At 34.6% G+C, this 16,879-nt stretch overlaps 1 protein-coding gene across 3 annotated transcripts in view; it reads right to left on the minus strand.

Moving 5' to 3' along the window:
• Window positions 1-16,879, minus strand: part of LOC149769903 (retinal dehydrogenase 2-like) — an 80,030-nt gene that overhangs the window by 27,041 nt on the left and 36,110 nt on the right. For all 3 annotated transcript variants that reach the window (XM_089949674.1, XM_089949673.1, XM_089949676.1), the window contains exons 3-8: window positions 12,281-12,421; window positions 9,622-9,748; window positions 7,015-7,076; window positions 6,075-6,203; window positions 3,466-3,579; window positions 1,811-1,913 (exon numbers count right to left, since the gene is read on the minus strand). In XM_089949674.1, the coding sequence (XP_089805800.1) occupies window positions 1,811-1,913; window positions 3,466-3,579; window positions 6,075-6,203; window positions 7,015-7,076; window positions 9,622-9,748; window positions 12,281-12,421 (676 nt within the window). The remainder of the gene's footprint in view (window positions 1-1,810; window positions 1,914-3,465; window positions 3,580-6,074; window positions 6,204-7,014; window positions 7,077-9,621; window positions 9,749-12,280; window positions 12,422-16,879) is intronic.

Raw genomic sequence — 16,879 nt, forward strand, 5'->3', positions numbered from 1 at the left:
ATGAATTAGAATACAATACGATTGTGGCATGGTTCCTGAAATTTTAAATACATGTACGTGTATTTTTACTGTACCCTGAAAAATATTTATTTTTAAAGTATGTGAAATAGTGTTAAAAAAAATTTATTATTATTTTGGGGAAGATACCATGTATGAATTCGAATATAATATGATCATGGTGTGGTTCCTGAAATTACATGTATATGTATTTTTCTCACACCCTCAAAAATATTATTTTTAAAGTACGAGAAATAATGTGTAAAATGTTTATTATCATTTGGGGAAGAGTTTGCATATGAATTCGAATATAATACGATCCTGGCATGGCTTCTGAAATTTAACAATTTCACCAGGTTCTTAAGTGTTATGCCAAAATAAAAATTATCAGAAATGTTACTTATCACCATGAGTAAAGCCAGTAAATCATCTTTGTGATTGTCTTCAATTAATTCTGTATACAATCATTGCTCAAACAATAGCCAACATGCGTTTCTTCTTTAACTGCATATACTACCAAGCAGCAGACAATGCAGTGGTTGATAAAAGATTCTCACAATTTAATAAACATCAAAATACAAAAGCCGCCAACATGTTTACTGGGCTTGACGATGTTATTAGACACAATCAGTTGACCAGTAAATTATGTCCACTTTATTAGCTGGAAATTGAAAGGGTATGAAACTGTACAAGTGTTCAGCTTAAAAATCTTTATAAAAGTATTTTTTACACGTTTCTTTCGATATTCACAAAATCTGAAGTAAAAGTTATATGCACGCTGAAAGCATGTATTGTTTTTTTTAATTATTCTTACTGTAATGATTCAAATGAATAGGCATAAAAGTGTTAATTATTCGGAATTTACAATGGATAAAGGTACACAGAAACACACATGATACAATTTTAGCAGTATGAAATTTGTAGACATTGTTCATAGACCCTGGAACGTAATGAACCATACATGTGCTTCATCATTCTTAACCTAATTTTGCTGTTAATTTTTCCCATTGAATTCAGACATATAATGATCAGTGACAAAATTACTGAATAGTTTAAATATGTATGCAATTTTTGCAATGGAATAACATGGATTAACTGCATGCCACAACGGTATGATATCAGATGGTAAGTAAATGGTGTTATTATTCTGTTCATGTTATATATTAGACACTGAATTCAGACACAATGATCTGTGACAAAATTAGTGAATATGTTAAATCTGTGTGCAATTTTTCAATGGAATTACATGCATTATGGATGAATTGCATGCCATGATGGCACGACTGTAAATGATGTTGATACCCTATTCATGATGTACATTAGACATGAATAAACATATATGTGCCTAGGCGTTGTTCTCTGAAAAAAAAAAATACTGTAATACCCCACATTAAGGCGATCACGCTATTAATGCAATCCAATTTTTTGGACCCCAATTATTGTATTATAGCAGGGTTCCACTGTACTACCATGTATGTCTGATTTCTTGTTACCTCTCAACCTACCATGTGTGTCCGATTTCTTGTTATCTCTCAACTTAAATTGGTCTACAAACTGGATCTCACACATTATATAGGCTGTATTTATCCTTACCAGGTAAGAGAAAATGAAAACTCATTTAAAAAAGGTCAAGTAATCCCAGCATAGACAAAATAAGCTAATTCTTCTAGTGCTGATGGAATTACATTACAATACACATGATGGAAACCATATATATAACAGTCGGTGTGCACTTTTATGATGAATTTTAACATCATGATATTTTTCCAAAATTACACTCTTTAAATATGGTAATCTACGTAACAAAACATACTGTCTGCATCTGCAAAGATGACATTGGGACTTTTTCCTCCCAGCTCCAGTGTGACCCTCTTCAGGTTGGATGCTCCTGAAGCTTGCATGATCAGTTGGCCAATCTGGAACATTTTAAAAACACAGATACTGTATATCAAACCTTAATTTCTTCACATTTAGTTTAGTCTTAGAAAAAGAATTTTCCGTATCTGATACTGATTGCACAAGTTTTCAAATCATATACTCACCTGCTCTTGGTGTATGATGAGAAAAGAAACAGGATAATCTCCAACCTCAGATGGACAAATCATATGCTGAATAAAACAAGGATTAAAATCTGGGACCAGATTAACTAATCAATTAATGACACATCAGCATCGTAAAGATGATTTAGTGCAGAGGCAATATAAGTTAAGTACCTTGCCCAGACACACCAATGCCAATGACCCAGACTGGTCTAGACATGGTTTGAACCGACAACCCACTGGATCTGGAGTCCAGGATATACAAGCCACAAGCCCCTGTGGAAACTACCCAGAACCATAGTGGTCGTAGGTGATTATTGCTGTGCACGTCTCAAGATTCCATCTAATTTTTATAATGTTTATATGTTTTATATGTTTATAAGCAAGAATGTATATAAATTTTCTTGAAAATAAAAAATGATATTTCTGAAAGTACAGAATGGAAATGGGAATATGATTGTCTCTCTTGGCAGATTAATGTTTTTATAATGTTTATTTTTTCCAATTAAATTTTATGTCTTAAAAAGTCATACCTTAAATAAAATGCTTAACAGCAACCAATATACCAAGATCTCCCAACACATTATGTGACAACAGACCTGGCTCTGTGTAGTTTGCTGTCAGACTTGACTTATAAGCAAGAATATATATAAATTTTCTTGAAAATAAAAAATGATATTTCTGAAAGTACAGAATGGAAATGGGAATATGATTGTCTCTCTTGGCAGATTACTGTTCGATGTAACTGCCTAAAATCCACAAAAATTAATTCATACTCAATTAAAAATGGAAAAATTCACAGGACACGTTTGTTATGGAAGTCATACATTATGATATTAAAAATGGAACATCGTCAAGTCACACCATATATCAATTGACTACCATACTCATTCTTTTCTCCAACATATTAGCCAATACTTTTTTCTCAAACAAAAGACCAAGCCTGAATTTGCAAAGAATAACCACCAGCCTCAGAAGGATTAGAATTTCTGAACTTTCTAAAACAAATGTTCTTTGTGGGGGTTTTTGAGAAAAATATGAAAAAATTACTTTGATTTTTCAGCAATTTTCCACTTGAAAACTACAGCTTCAACCATTACTGCATGACATAACAGGGCTTTGTCTGCAATCAGATTTTTCGTTTATTGGAACCTCTCTAATTCCTACATATAAACCTGCATATTATACATAACATTTCTGATGGCATTTGTTTCTCACTGACAACAAGAATGAGATACGTTTCTGAGCAACATGTCTGCAAAAATCCTATAACACAAGTCACATTATGCATTGGATCAAAGAAAATGAGCAAAATCGGAACTATAAACAATTGCTCTGCACAGCTAAAGGCTTAATTTGCATCAAGGTTATGAAAAACATGGAAATGACATCACTTGTACTCCTAAGCAGCAACAATGTTGATTACTACCTCGGTAGATCCTGTGAAGGCCACTTTGTTGACATCAGGATGTCCAGTGATAGCTGCACCTGCTGTTGGGCCATATCCTGGTACAACATTAACAACGCCAGGGGGAAATCCTGCCTAAAATATATATAAAGAAACTATTTTAACTTGTGAAAGATCTGCAATCAACCACATTTCTTCTAACACATGTCCACCTGCACTCTTTAAAGAAAAATTAACAGAAGAAATAAAGCCGACTCTGCAGATGGAGCATAGATGCCATTAATACTGCAGACAAATACCATGGTGGCCATATTGAAAATCTTGTTATTGATATTCCACCTGTACAAAAGGTCATATTAACATGCAAATTTTGGCCTCATGAGGACAACACAAACCTTTTTTAAAATGGATTTAAAATCAAACAAGTTGAAATCAGAAAAAAATACAATGACAGTTTCTTTATCAAAAGTCTCTGTCAATCTGGTATTCTAACACCTAACCCTCTTTTAGAACTGCAATCTAGGCAATTATTAGATTGTTTTTGTGTTTTATGGCAGAGCAACACACAAACATAATTTTGGTATTCCCCCCAAAAAGTTGAAAGTTTGAAATGGGGGTTTAGGGGTCCTCCCCCAATGGGGTCTCGAGGGGCAATTAAAAAAAAACCTGAATATCCTAATTTTAAAACCAATGCAACAGGAAATAGGTCTGACATAAAAGTATTGCTTCACTTTATTCCAGACTTTGTGCCCATTCATAAAATTTATTTGCCATTCAATGAAAAGATTATAACTGGTAAACATTGGATATACTGTTGGCCATCTAGCATGGCTTTTGGGAGGTAACTGGCAAGAGTTATTTCCCTTTGTCATTATGTCTAAAGACAGAAATTTTATTTGTTTTCTTCTTTCTTTTCCAGAGGGCTGGATTTGGGTGGTAGTAGACTTTTTTTCCCTAATATTCCTATGATACACTCCTATGTTGTATCCTATGGTACACTCAAATAGTCATGCTACCAGACTAGCTACAACTGACCAACCTATGAAGGCAAGAATAGTAACTGCTACAATTGACCAATAATGGCTACATAATTTTTTTAAAAAATGTAACAAAAAGAATAGTTTCAGCTCAAACATCGAAGAAAACTGATTATGTATGAGGCACCAATTGTTCCCTATAAGTACTAACCAAATGAACAAATTTCAGTCTCAATCAATGTTCTACAATTATCTTATGTTGCCACAGTAAAAACAAACTGGCATTTTTTTGGTCTTCCAAAGCTGTCCTTTAGCAGTGACTTCAATAACACATCACTCTTCATCAAAGAAAGCCGACTACAATCTTCAATAAAACAGAGCACCTTTCATCAAAGCCAGTCAGCACCAAACTTAATGAAAGCAATGGAATCTGATGGATTGTTGCATTTTCCAAAGAGATTGGAACATGTTTATTGTACCATAAAAGTTTCATTTTTGCAGGAAAAAAGCTTATGCTTATGGTCAATACCATTGGTGGCATAAAATGCAAATTAAATTTCCAGTCTTTTTAAAACGTAGATATCTGGCCTTCAAATTAATTTAACTGTAGATGGGGCATTCTGCACAGATTAAGTTTTGTAATTTGTTCAAATGTTTTCATTACACTATGAACAGCCTCATCATGTGGGTAGCCTCAGCTCAAATCTAGGCTAATTTAAGTACATGTACATGTAGCATGTAAACAACTACAGACATGTGCTACTGGCAACAATATGATAGTGAATTGTTTAGTGACAATGGGATATAGATCAAATGAGGACTACCGTTTTTTATATATGTTAGTTTTGTTTTCTAAGACAATGTGACTGATTCATGAATTTTATAACATGTAACCTATACTCAATTTCAAGGATTTTTCATATACTTGTACAGTACTTCACATATTATGGATTGTACTAGAAAGTTTAAGTTGTCAATATACGTATTTCAGAATAGTTTTGCCTTCATTTAATCAAAAGCACAAAGTTTTGCACCCGCTTTTATTACCCACCCACCCCATTTTTTGGGTACATGCATAACCTTTTGCAGCTGTCTTGGAAGATTATAACACAGTCTGGTACATAACAGAATCTGGTCCTATGGACCCCAATCATCATGTCACACACACAGTGTGTGTGTGTGTGTGTGTGTGTCTGTGTGTGTGTGTGTGTGTGTGTGTGTGTGTGTGTCCACACACTTATAAGTTGAGTCCAACTGCAAAAAACATAGACTCTGATCTGCTGTTGCATAATTCACCAGCAGAACAAGGTCTGTGTTGTTTGCTTGACTAATTACTCCTAAAAAATCCAGATCTGCTGCACATTACCAGACAGCATCTTTGGGTCTGTGCAGTTTGCACTTGGACTAAATATGAGTAAATATGGTACATGCTGCTGAATTTTCTGTCTAATTTTTACATTGTTTTTGACATTTTAAGCGTATCATTCAAATCTGTTATTACACATATTTACTTTGTCCCTTCAACCCTAAGATCTGAACACATGAAAATTTAGATCATTTATTCTTCTGCAATTCCATAGAAAAAATATGAGCAGTAACAATAATGTGTTATTTAATAAATACTTTAGGTGGAAAGAAAATTCTGAATTGTACCTCTTTACATAGGGAAGCTGCATAGATGGCTGAGAGAGGAGTTTGCTCTGCCGGCTTGACCAAAACCACATTTCCCAGTGCTAGGGCTGGAGCTATCTTCCAAGAAAACATCACCAATGGATAGTTCCACTAAAATATAAAATTTATCATGAAATGAAAGTTACTATCAATCAAAAATGGTCTTAATAACAATTTGATACTATTCTAGCACAACATTATTATTAGATGCTAATGTGTAAATAACTCCATGTGATTCATTTTGTGCAATTTTTTTAACATAGTCACAAATCTTAATAATGCAATCTTACATAATGGAATAAATAATTGGAAAATAAACTTTACAAATCACAAACATAAACATCAAAAGCTTTCTCAAGCTAAAAAAAATATTGCATAAATTTAGTCACATGTAAATTTCCCGATGTCACTTGTAATTTTCATTGACTTTTTAATTTTCTTTCACAGGACTGTTATTACAATTATTCAACTTGTATAACATTCTTTCTCAACATTTCAAAAGAGATAAAAGTTGTCACTACATCATTCATCTCGCATCATTTCCAGCTGTGGAATAATTGTTAATTTATAAAAATGAACTACTTTACCAACAAAAATAAGTTTCTATAATATTTGTCTCACTCTACCCCCAGCCACTGAGAATCAAAATGTACAAGTCCAAAAAGTTTAAAATTTATGATAATATTACAAAATTGCTTTAATGGCCCTGAAATCTAGTCAGGTCATCCACATACGAGTACCAAAATGCAAATACAATTTCATTGGTATACAATGTGAGGGTTTTGTACTCGTATGTGGATGACCTGACTAGATTTCAGAGCCATTAAAGCAATTTTGTAATTTTTTAATTTGATATTAAGACGCAACTGCTGCAAGCATTGTTGACACACTTATTTAAATATTATTATGAGAGCTCACTTACAGGTATGATCTGTCCACATATTCCAACAGGTTCATGTCTCGTGTAGCAGAAGTAGTTTCCATCTGAAACAAAGATAGTTGTGACCTATATTCTGAATTTTAAAAAAAAATTGGGGGTGGGTGCAGTTTTCCAATTTCTTTGAACTCTGAATTGTTACAAACCTTAATTGCAAAGATCCAACAAAAAGGAGATAAATCCAGCTACAGTGGTCCCCCTCTAATTAAGTCATTTCTTCTGAGAAAGGTGGCCTCAAAAAAGAGGTAACATTCTAGAAGGGGATCAGACAGGTGTGAGTAATAACTACATATTTCATATGAAGGCATTACTTTAAAATATTTGATATTTTCCTTAAAAAAGTCAGAGGAATGTTATGGAATCAATGTGATTAATTAATATCAATGTTATTTAAAAAAAATTAGAATAATTATAAACTGAGGTGCAAAATCATCTTTAAAAGTTAGCCATCAGGGCACAAACATGTGGCTGAAAGTATCACATTTTGTCGATTCTGTTTTCCCACTGCAGAAGAATGTATTTTAAATGATGTCTGTTTGAATCTTTCTAACATCAAATTTCTCGCAAGTGATCAAATGACTTGCCCTCTTTTCATTTTATTGAATTCATTTCACTTTTCCTTCTAAACTGAGAATGACTGATGACATTTTGCACTTTTGACAACAACTTATGTCTACACTGGCAATTCAACATTACTACACAAGATGCTCAGTGTCTTCAAAGGAAGTTGTTGTTGTTGTTGTGGGGTTTAACGCCATTTTTCAGCACGATAGGCTATACATGGCGACCAGTATTAATGGTGGAGGAAGAACCCGGAAAACCCCGGAAAGAACCACCGACCCACGAGAAGCTACTGGCAAGCTTTCTCACATGCCCACATTGGCTGAATCTTAGACTCGAACCGCCGCAGACAGAGGTGAGATGGCAGTGATCCGTAACGAAGAGCGCTTTAGACCACTCGGCCACTCGGGGCCCCCTTCAAAGGAAGTGAGCTTGTCATGTGATCAACAAGATTTAGTCTAGTACCCTTTCAAGTACATTTTGTAACCTAAGAGATAGAAGCTACATTAGCTAACATACCATCTTTTCTAGACTGGCAAACAGTCATCATGCTGATTTGAGCTGAACAATACCATGCAAACAGTGGTTAACTTTTGTCATATTCATAACTACTGGTAGTAATAATAGCCAGTAATTATCAACAAGACACAACCTGACATCTAAGGAACACACAACAGTAGGGATAACTAGATTACATGCGTCTTTGCATGGATTAAAAGTTACTTTATCAGCATGACAGAACAAATGTCAATGTGTTGAATTTAGGAACCAACAGATAATCCTGAGATTTATATCTGTACAACATATAATGTGGCCTCTTGCAGTTACTGTACTAAAATGCTGGCCACTGGCCACATTAAAGGGGTGGCTGTCTTAGAGAGGTACTTTTGAACACAAATCCATCACTGCAATGGAATTATGGCTATATATTGCAGGTGCCTGCTGGCCAGATGGAAAACTGTAGAATCATTACTAAAACAGTCTAAGTTCCACAACTGTATCAGACACTGTGGTGTCTTCAGGCAAGACACTTTACTATGTGTCCCTCAGAATAACACAACCTACAATGTGTTGCAGTGCCATTAATGCCATCCCCTCCCTTAAACCAAGCCATCAGACATTATGCTGACATTAATAAATTATACATCTCTGCTAATGCTGCAGTGAGAAAGTAATACTGTTTTTTAAAGCTGAGACAAAAACTGAAATTAATATTTTTAAACTATAATGTGTCTGGAAAAAACATGGCTGCTCCTATCAGTATAGAATAACCACAGAAACCTTGGTGAAAGATATGAGAGTAAAGTTTTAGCTTGAACTGGGGAGTCCACATAACTTAGTTGAATTTAGAAGGAAATAAGTGAAAACTGATTTGACTAGGACTTCAAGTTACCAAGATTCATTACAAATTTGGTCTAAATCCATGTAAACCTTTTTTAAGGTATGGAGTTGAAACAAAGTTGATTTGTCCTATTCCTGATGCAACATATTCTTCAGTTTAACAAAATCCTCTCCTCTAACATTTTTAAGTCATAAAGCATCCAAAAGCCACATTGAGGAAGCCCGTTTCACTTAGTATTTGGTGCCATTCTTTTTCCAATATAGACTGGTCTGCTATTTAAGTGTGTACCAAACTATAATAAATCTATGACGCTTAGCTTCAAAATCAAGAAACTTGTCTGTTTTCTTGGAAACGTGTCATGTACAGTTACTAAAAATATAAATAAGGAAACTTCAACAAACATACCCAGATGATCATACATGTTGAAAATATAAGATCAGCAGATGAAGTTCTATGATGGATAAATGTCCAGCAGCCAATAGTCACATGATATGAGCCTCGAACTGAACCCATGACATCACCAGACATAATATTTATCTGAACTTGGAAACATGTTTGTTTTTTACATGAATAAAATATTATTACCTGAGTAATTAATTATGAATGGGCAGGTACCCAAGTACCCATTGATAGCTTATCTGGCAGGAGCTTAAAATGACCTATATTTTTATATGAAATAGTTCACTGACCGACCGGAATGGTTTTGCCATGAACCTTATCTGCCCAGCCAGCATAGTATCGTATCACATGGATGGAAAACATAATGTCCCCCAATGCACTCTTGTAAGGCTTTCCATTGTCCAAAGTCTCCAAACTCTAAAAAACAAGGAAAAGAAGGAAATATATGATTATCCAACATCATTTAAAGATATACAAATATACAGATCATTACGTGAAAGACTTAAAATTCATGCATAAATAAATCAGGAATATGAGCCAATTTACAAATCTTTGGTGAACAGGGCCAAGAAGACCACTATTTCCTTACACCAAAAGAGCAGGGCTTACTAGGGGTGTCAGAATTTCCTAGAAGCTTCTTTGATTCCCCCCCCCCCCCCCCGATAAATGAATAGGCAACTTCCTTGCATCAGGATGTGCCAAATGATCCTTCGCATGGAATGGTGGGATCAATCAATGAAGAGGAAGAAGTTTCCATCTTCTTACTCCTGTAGGAGCAATGGCTCCTAACAAGATCCCATTATTTTGTATGCCCACAAAGCACAAAAGGGACATCATTCTAATCACCCACACTTAGTTGGTTGTGTCTCATGATGTCCTGTTATGACCACACTTGCCAAGTTACTGTGACACTGTTACAAGGCTGAAAGAAAATGCCAAAAAAACAAACAAAAACAACAATGGCAAGATAAAACTAACCCTAACACATATCAACATAGATTAAATCTATGGCAGCAAAACTAATGTGTGTACAAGATCAAAAATTAATTAAATTTCACAAAAGGACACAAATAAAGAACTAAAAGCACAAGTACTTGAGATTAAAGGTCAGTCAAAATGCAACATGGATATTTCTGGTGGCACAAGACACTTAGATTACTGACAAATCTCTAGCACCCAAAGACACATGTTTTACAAATGATGTCCAAGGAAAAAGTATGATATTCTGAATGAATGAAAGTAATGATTACATCAGACTGGGACTGTGTTTTGCTAACTGGAGGAGATAATTTTCACTTTGAACTGCAAACTAACACCAAGAAATGAGATAGCTATGTAAGAATAGCAGGCACTGTATTACTGTCATTAAAACTGCTATAAATGCTTGACAATCAAATCAGGCAGTCTACATACAAATATATTTTCCTACCAATTTTCATTTCGTTACCTCAAGTTTAAAAATGCAACAAAAAAAAAAAAAAAAAAAAACTCCTATGACCAGGAATTCTAAAAGGTCCTGTAAATATGCATACAAATATGCTTGGCAAATTTTATTTGTCTACATTAAGTGGTGTATGTGCATTCTTGCTTACAATCTTCTTCAGATGGACAGACAAGTTGGCAGGACCAACATACAGAAGGATGGACAGACAGGACCAACATACAGAAGGATGGAGAGACAGGACCAAATCAAGATACTGCCTCTGTAAGCAGTGGGTGTGTAATGAATCATTTCAATTTTTTTTATCATGAACTGAAAGACTTCAAATTTTCAAACTTTTAGCACCAAAACTACATTATAGTCAGTTACAATAAATACATTAGCTTAAACATTTTGATTTTGTGATCCTTCTTATCTCTGGCTTGATAAAAAATGCTCTTTACTAAACACATTTAAAGAATTTTAAAATGAAGCCTTGGATCATATTTCTCCACAAAACAGAAGGTCTAGTACCAAAATCTGGAGGTAAGAACCAGGGACCTTCAAGGCAGAAATGTATTTTGTACAGGGAGCATTTTAAGATTCCATTTAAAATTATTTTACTAGAGTTGAAAGGGAAGCCAAAATGATGTCTATGGGTTGATGTTCATATGCAGAAAGTACTCTATGATGTGATGCATACCATGATAAAACCATTTATTCTGGCTGCAAGTCCAAATGAAATTTGTATCCCAGTCCTGGTGCATTTATGTTCTGTTTAAGGTACTGCCTAATACCCTGTTCCTATATGGTATATCCAACACATAAATGTCAACCAATAATACAAAAAATATCTGTATTCTAATTATAAAACAAAATCCCTATTTAAAGACAATTTCTTCACCTGTCAGTGTCACTAACACTACAGTAGAAAAATAATGTTTGTATATGATGTACATTTGCTTGACATCATTTAAAGCTATTTTAATCACAAAGAAATGACGCCAGAAAGCAGAAGTAGGTATGGCATGAGGCAAATTATCAGAATTAATAGTGAAATACAGACTTTAAACTGCATTAGTGGTTATTGGGAAGCATGATAATCAAAAAATGGACACATCTCATAATCTGTAAAACTGCTCATAAAATGGATGTCACAGTAACCAATTTACCTGACTAATACAGCACTACATCATTGTAATGATGTCAAAGGGAGCCAAAGAGTATGCTACTTGTAGTATGAGTGCCTGATATAATGAAGTACATTATACATGTATAAATGATTTCACTACAACATAATGAAATGGGATTGATGACCATGTCTGCCTTACTACAGGAATGGTGTTATAATGAAGGTCCTTATAGTGAGGGTATGAATCTAAATCAAGGTACCACAGCTAGTGGAAAAACTTGCAGTCAGCCATTTCTCAGCCTGTTTCATATAACACAAAATGTTTCATCTGGGATAATAGAAATCAGAATGATATCATGTCAATTAATACTATCTAGAAAAAACAAATATTCCTTACAGCCAGATAGACCAGGTCTCTTTCCATGAGGTCAGCTAATTTAAAGAGGATCTTCCCCCTCTTGCTGGCATCCATCCTGCGCCATTCTGAGCCAAATTTGAAGGCCTCCTTGGCAGCTGCTACTGCTTTGTCTACATCAGCCTAGGGGAAAATTACATGTGAGATAATACCATGATTATAACAAAATGAAGCAGCAAATCCCTTAACATTACTCTTACATAACAAAAACACCCCCCGAGTACAAATGGCAGAGACCCAGACTTTAGGTCATACTATTAGAAACTCAACAACAAAGATCAAATCTGGGAAACCTTAGAATGCTCAGATCAAGCTGATATCCTGATTTGATATTCTGGGCAACTTTAGAATGTTCAGATCAAGCTGATATCCTGATTTGATATTCTGGGCAACTTTAGAATGCTCAGATCAAGCTGATATCCTGATTTGATATTCTGGGCAACTTTAGAATGCTCTGATTAAGCTGATATCCTGATTTGATATTCTGGGCAACCTTAAAATGCTCAGATCAAGCTGATATCCTGATTTGATATTCTGGGCAACTTTAGAATGCTCAGATCAAGCTGATATCCTGATTTGATATTCTGGGCAACCTTATAATGCTCTGATCAAGCTGATATCCTGATTTGTTATTCTGGGCAACCAGTGAAATTTTTCAATATGAATGTATATATGCACCATAGTTTCATATGTATGACATGCACTTTTATACCTATTTTCTTATTCTTTGGAGAGGGTGCATTGTAGTCAAAAGAACCAAAAATATTTATTTCCAGTCTGATCCAGCAAATCGATGGCAGCAATGAGGCTAACAATACACAATATTTATCTGCTAATGAACTATTAAGGAAACAGAAAGATAAAAAAGTTTGTAAAATATAGTCAAGATCTGTTCTATAGACTGCATTCATTAAAAAGGTCCAAGATTTTATTTCTAGTGTTTCATCATCACAAGTTCACAAATGAGTGTGCCAAAAAAAAAAAAAGAATGTGCTTTACAGTCAATGGACACTGCAGTCAATGGACACTGGCAATGTGCATACTCTGGGCATGATTTACCAGTCAGAAGATATGTATGGATCATGTATTCATGAGTGGAACATTACCTCGTCTCAACAATTTGTTATGCATGAAGGATGCCACTCTACAATAATGAGTCTTGATGTTCCAAAGCAAGCTTGTGGAGTTTTCATCCCTGGTCAATAATAGGTTTGATGTTCCAAAGCATGCTTGTGGAGTTTTCATCCCTGGTCAATAATAGGTTTGATGTTCCAAAGCAAGCTTGTGGAGTTTTTATTCCTGTCCAATAATAGGTTTGATGTTCCAAAGAGGGACCTCTAATAATTGTGTTGGGAATAACTGTCAAGAAATAGCTTATCCAAATGAAGTTCTTCCCTTTAATGTACAAGTTACCCTTACTGAATGTTTCTCCAAGTGGTGTTAACATACACCACATATGTACCAATTAAAAAATTGTGCACTGTATCACTGCTTTTTGCATGCAAATGTGGATACATTCTTGGGTCGTTGAAGATTTAGAATAAAACAATTTTCTTTATTTCAGTACAAACTAACAAATTGTTATTTATATGACAAATCATGTATCTGCATAAATTTAGTTGTTGCTGTCGACCTCAAAATAAACTGAATCTTCCTCACAGTTGGGGGTGACTTCTTTAACATCGAAAATACATTACCATAATGGCTGTCAAACACTTCAAGTTGTAATACAGCTGGCTACCAAAATTTTGAATAATTACATTACCAGATATATTGTTTTAAAAGATATATTCACTGTCATCTTACAGTTCTATCACCAACTGCGATACAGGATATTTCTAGTGCTAAGAGAGACATTGGTGGATATCCACTAATGAAAAGCTGCAAGGGTATTTTTTAAATACATTTTTAGACAAAATGCATGCCCAGGAGAGCATAGAGGGGAAAAAGTTTGGGGGACATGAGATAAAAAATTGTTGGAAACCAGTGAGACTGCGCTCTATGTGCAAAACTGCACCTAGTATAACTTTTACTTGGTTTTTCCACTGGTTACATTTGCAAATGAGAATGATAAACCAGTCATTACAGTTAGATACTTAAATTAAGTTTCAAGTATTTACAGTGTTTGATTAGTCAAAGAAAATGAGTTGACTTGTCACACTAATATGACTGCTAGCTCTTACACAGATAGCATTTGCATGCTTTTCAACTCTTGCATGCCTTTTAGCTTTTTTTTAAATTCTACTCCATTTACTTGAGTTGATACAAAAGACTAATTAATCTGATAATATAATTTAAGTTAACTTTTAAATGATTGCAACAATGCAACCAACATGTCTGCCATTCAAAGTTCAAAACATACTTGGTACAGGTACTTAATTCAGTTTTCATGAAACACTCACAGGCAGCTGTGATGGTTGATAGATACTTTTAATGTAAGAAAACAAAAGGGCACATTACATTTATGAGATTACAATTAAACCAAATTCAAACTGAAATGCAAATTTCACTTGACAAAGTTAAAAGGCACAAAAATCTGACTAACTTAAAATCTAGCGGCCTCGGTCGTATGTCGGGGGAACTCACTTCATTTGATCAATCGAACACTGTAATAAACGTTATTGTGTATGTAATAGAAACTACCTTAAATTAACTGACTCTTTCATAACTGTGATCAAAGATAACAAGGCAAAGTGAAAGAATACTTCATAAAATAAAGAGCTTGATTTCACAGATCCGGACCATTGTGGGCAAGCAAGTTTCAGAGAAATCTTGAACTGGCATTTGGAGATATCCACGGGGATAATAAGAAATGTCATTATTACTTCCAATGAAATCACGACATTAACATTGTACTAACTGAACAATAAAAAAAATCGAGTTTCGACGTAGACGTGTCACGAAATGAATGTCGCATGTTTTTGATTGTTGTTCTAGGGTTTAATGCCATTTTTCAGCACAAGATAGGCTATACATGGCGGCCAGTATAACTGGTAGAGGAAGAACCCTGGAAAACCCAGGGAAGAACCATTGACCCACGAGAAGCTACTGGCAGGCTTTCCCACATACCCACGTTTTTGAATAAAAAAGGAATCTTGTTTGGTGGTGTATCAACAGTTAGTCTAGTTCCCAAATTTTGGACTATAGATTTGGCAAGATACCATTAAATACCACTACGGGAACCAGACTCATAAGAAAACAAAAAGCAGTGACGTAATACACAGATTTTTCGCATACACGTGATGGTTGTTCAAACCAGTTGGAACGCGCTTTCATATGTTGGATATTTTGAGAGAATTTTCTTCTTATTTAAACAGAATAACGAACAACTTCATTAGAAAAAGCACATTATTAAAAATTATTATCACCGTGATTGTAAAATGAGGATTCAGTCATTAAACAGCCCAGTTCTCTAATGCCCCCCCCCCCAAAGTTTTCTCGATGTCAAAGAGATTTTATTTCAATTTTTGGAGGTCCCTCAGTAACTTGCACCTCGCTTACAGTGCGGTCTATGTTTGTGGACCCCACTGTGCACGAGTTATCAAGGGAGAGGTGAATTTTACAAATATATGACTTTCATTACAAGTTTTGAGTTTCGTAATTCTGAATCAAATTTCTGGGTATTAATGACTGTTTCTGACATTAAAACAAGTCATTAAGTTAATACTGCTCAGGACAAATAACAAAACCAAGATATGCCTGTCAAGTCCATGATGAAAGCATTGAAGAAAAACATTAACTAAAACATTTACAAACACCCAAGTCTCAGTTTCCACTAATGTGGGCTCAACAAATATGAGGTATGTTTTAATTAGGCAGCTATTAAAGGCTGGAAATGGTTCATTCAGAATTTTGATGGTGGCCATATTGGATGACATGTTATAATTATTTGCATAAACTTTAAATAGCCAAATAAAGGGAACTTTATTCAAAACCTTAATCAACACCCCAGTAGTAGTTGTCACTAACATGGGCTTGACAAAAATGAGGTATGTTTGAATTAGGCAGTTATAAAAAGGCTGGTGATGGTTTATTCACAATTTTGTTGGTAGCCATAGTGAATGACAATTTGTAATTATCTGCACAAACTTCAAATACCATGATGAAATAAAGGGTTCCATAACAATGTATTACTGATTTTGTTTCAAATATTTCATACGAAATGAGCACCCATGAAAAGTTAAATACAACACAACTTTGGTAGTTGTCACATAAAATCTATAAATATCATAAAGAAATCAAATTGGAGGCCTATAACAAATTGTGAAATATAACACCAAGGAATATTACTGTACATACCATACCATATATGCTTACTTAAAAGACTAGTACAACTGCAAACAACATAGATCCTAATCAGACACTGCATAATATGTCAGCAAATCCAGGTCTTTGTTGTTTGTTATACCGATATCTTCTAACAAAGTTCACAGACACAGATCTGCTGGCATTTTATACAACAGCAGCTCTGGATCTGTGCAATTTGCAGTTGGGCTGGACTTATAACTGAGTACATACAGTATATGCTAAAAGGTGATATATAACATCCAAGAATGCTGCATATTTTAAGTACATATATTT

This window comes from Sinohyriopsis cumingii, unplaced genomic scaffold (genome assembly GCF_028554795.1).
Source record: "Sinohyriopsis cumingii isolate HCF-2022 unplaced genomic scaffold, ASM2855479v2 utg003054l, whole genome shotgun sequence".
NCBI lineage: Eukaryota > Metazoa > Mollusca > Bivalvia > Unionida > Unionidae > Sinohyriopsis > Sinohyriopsis cumingii.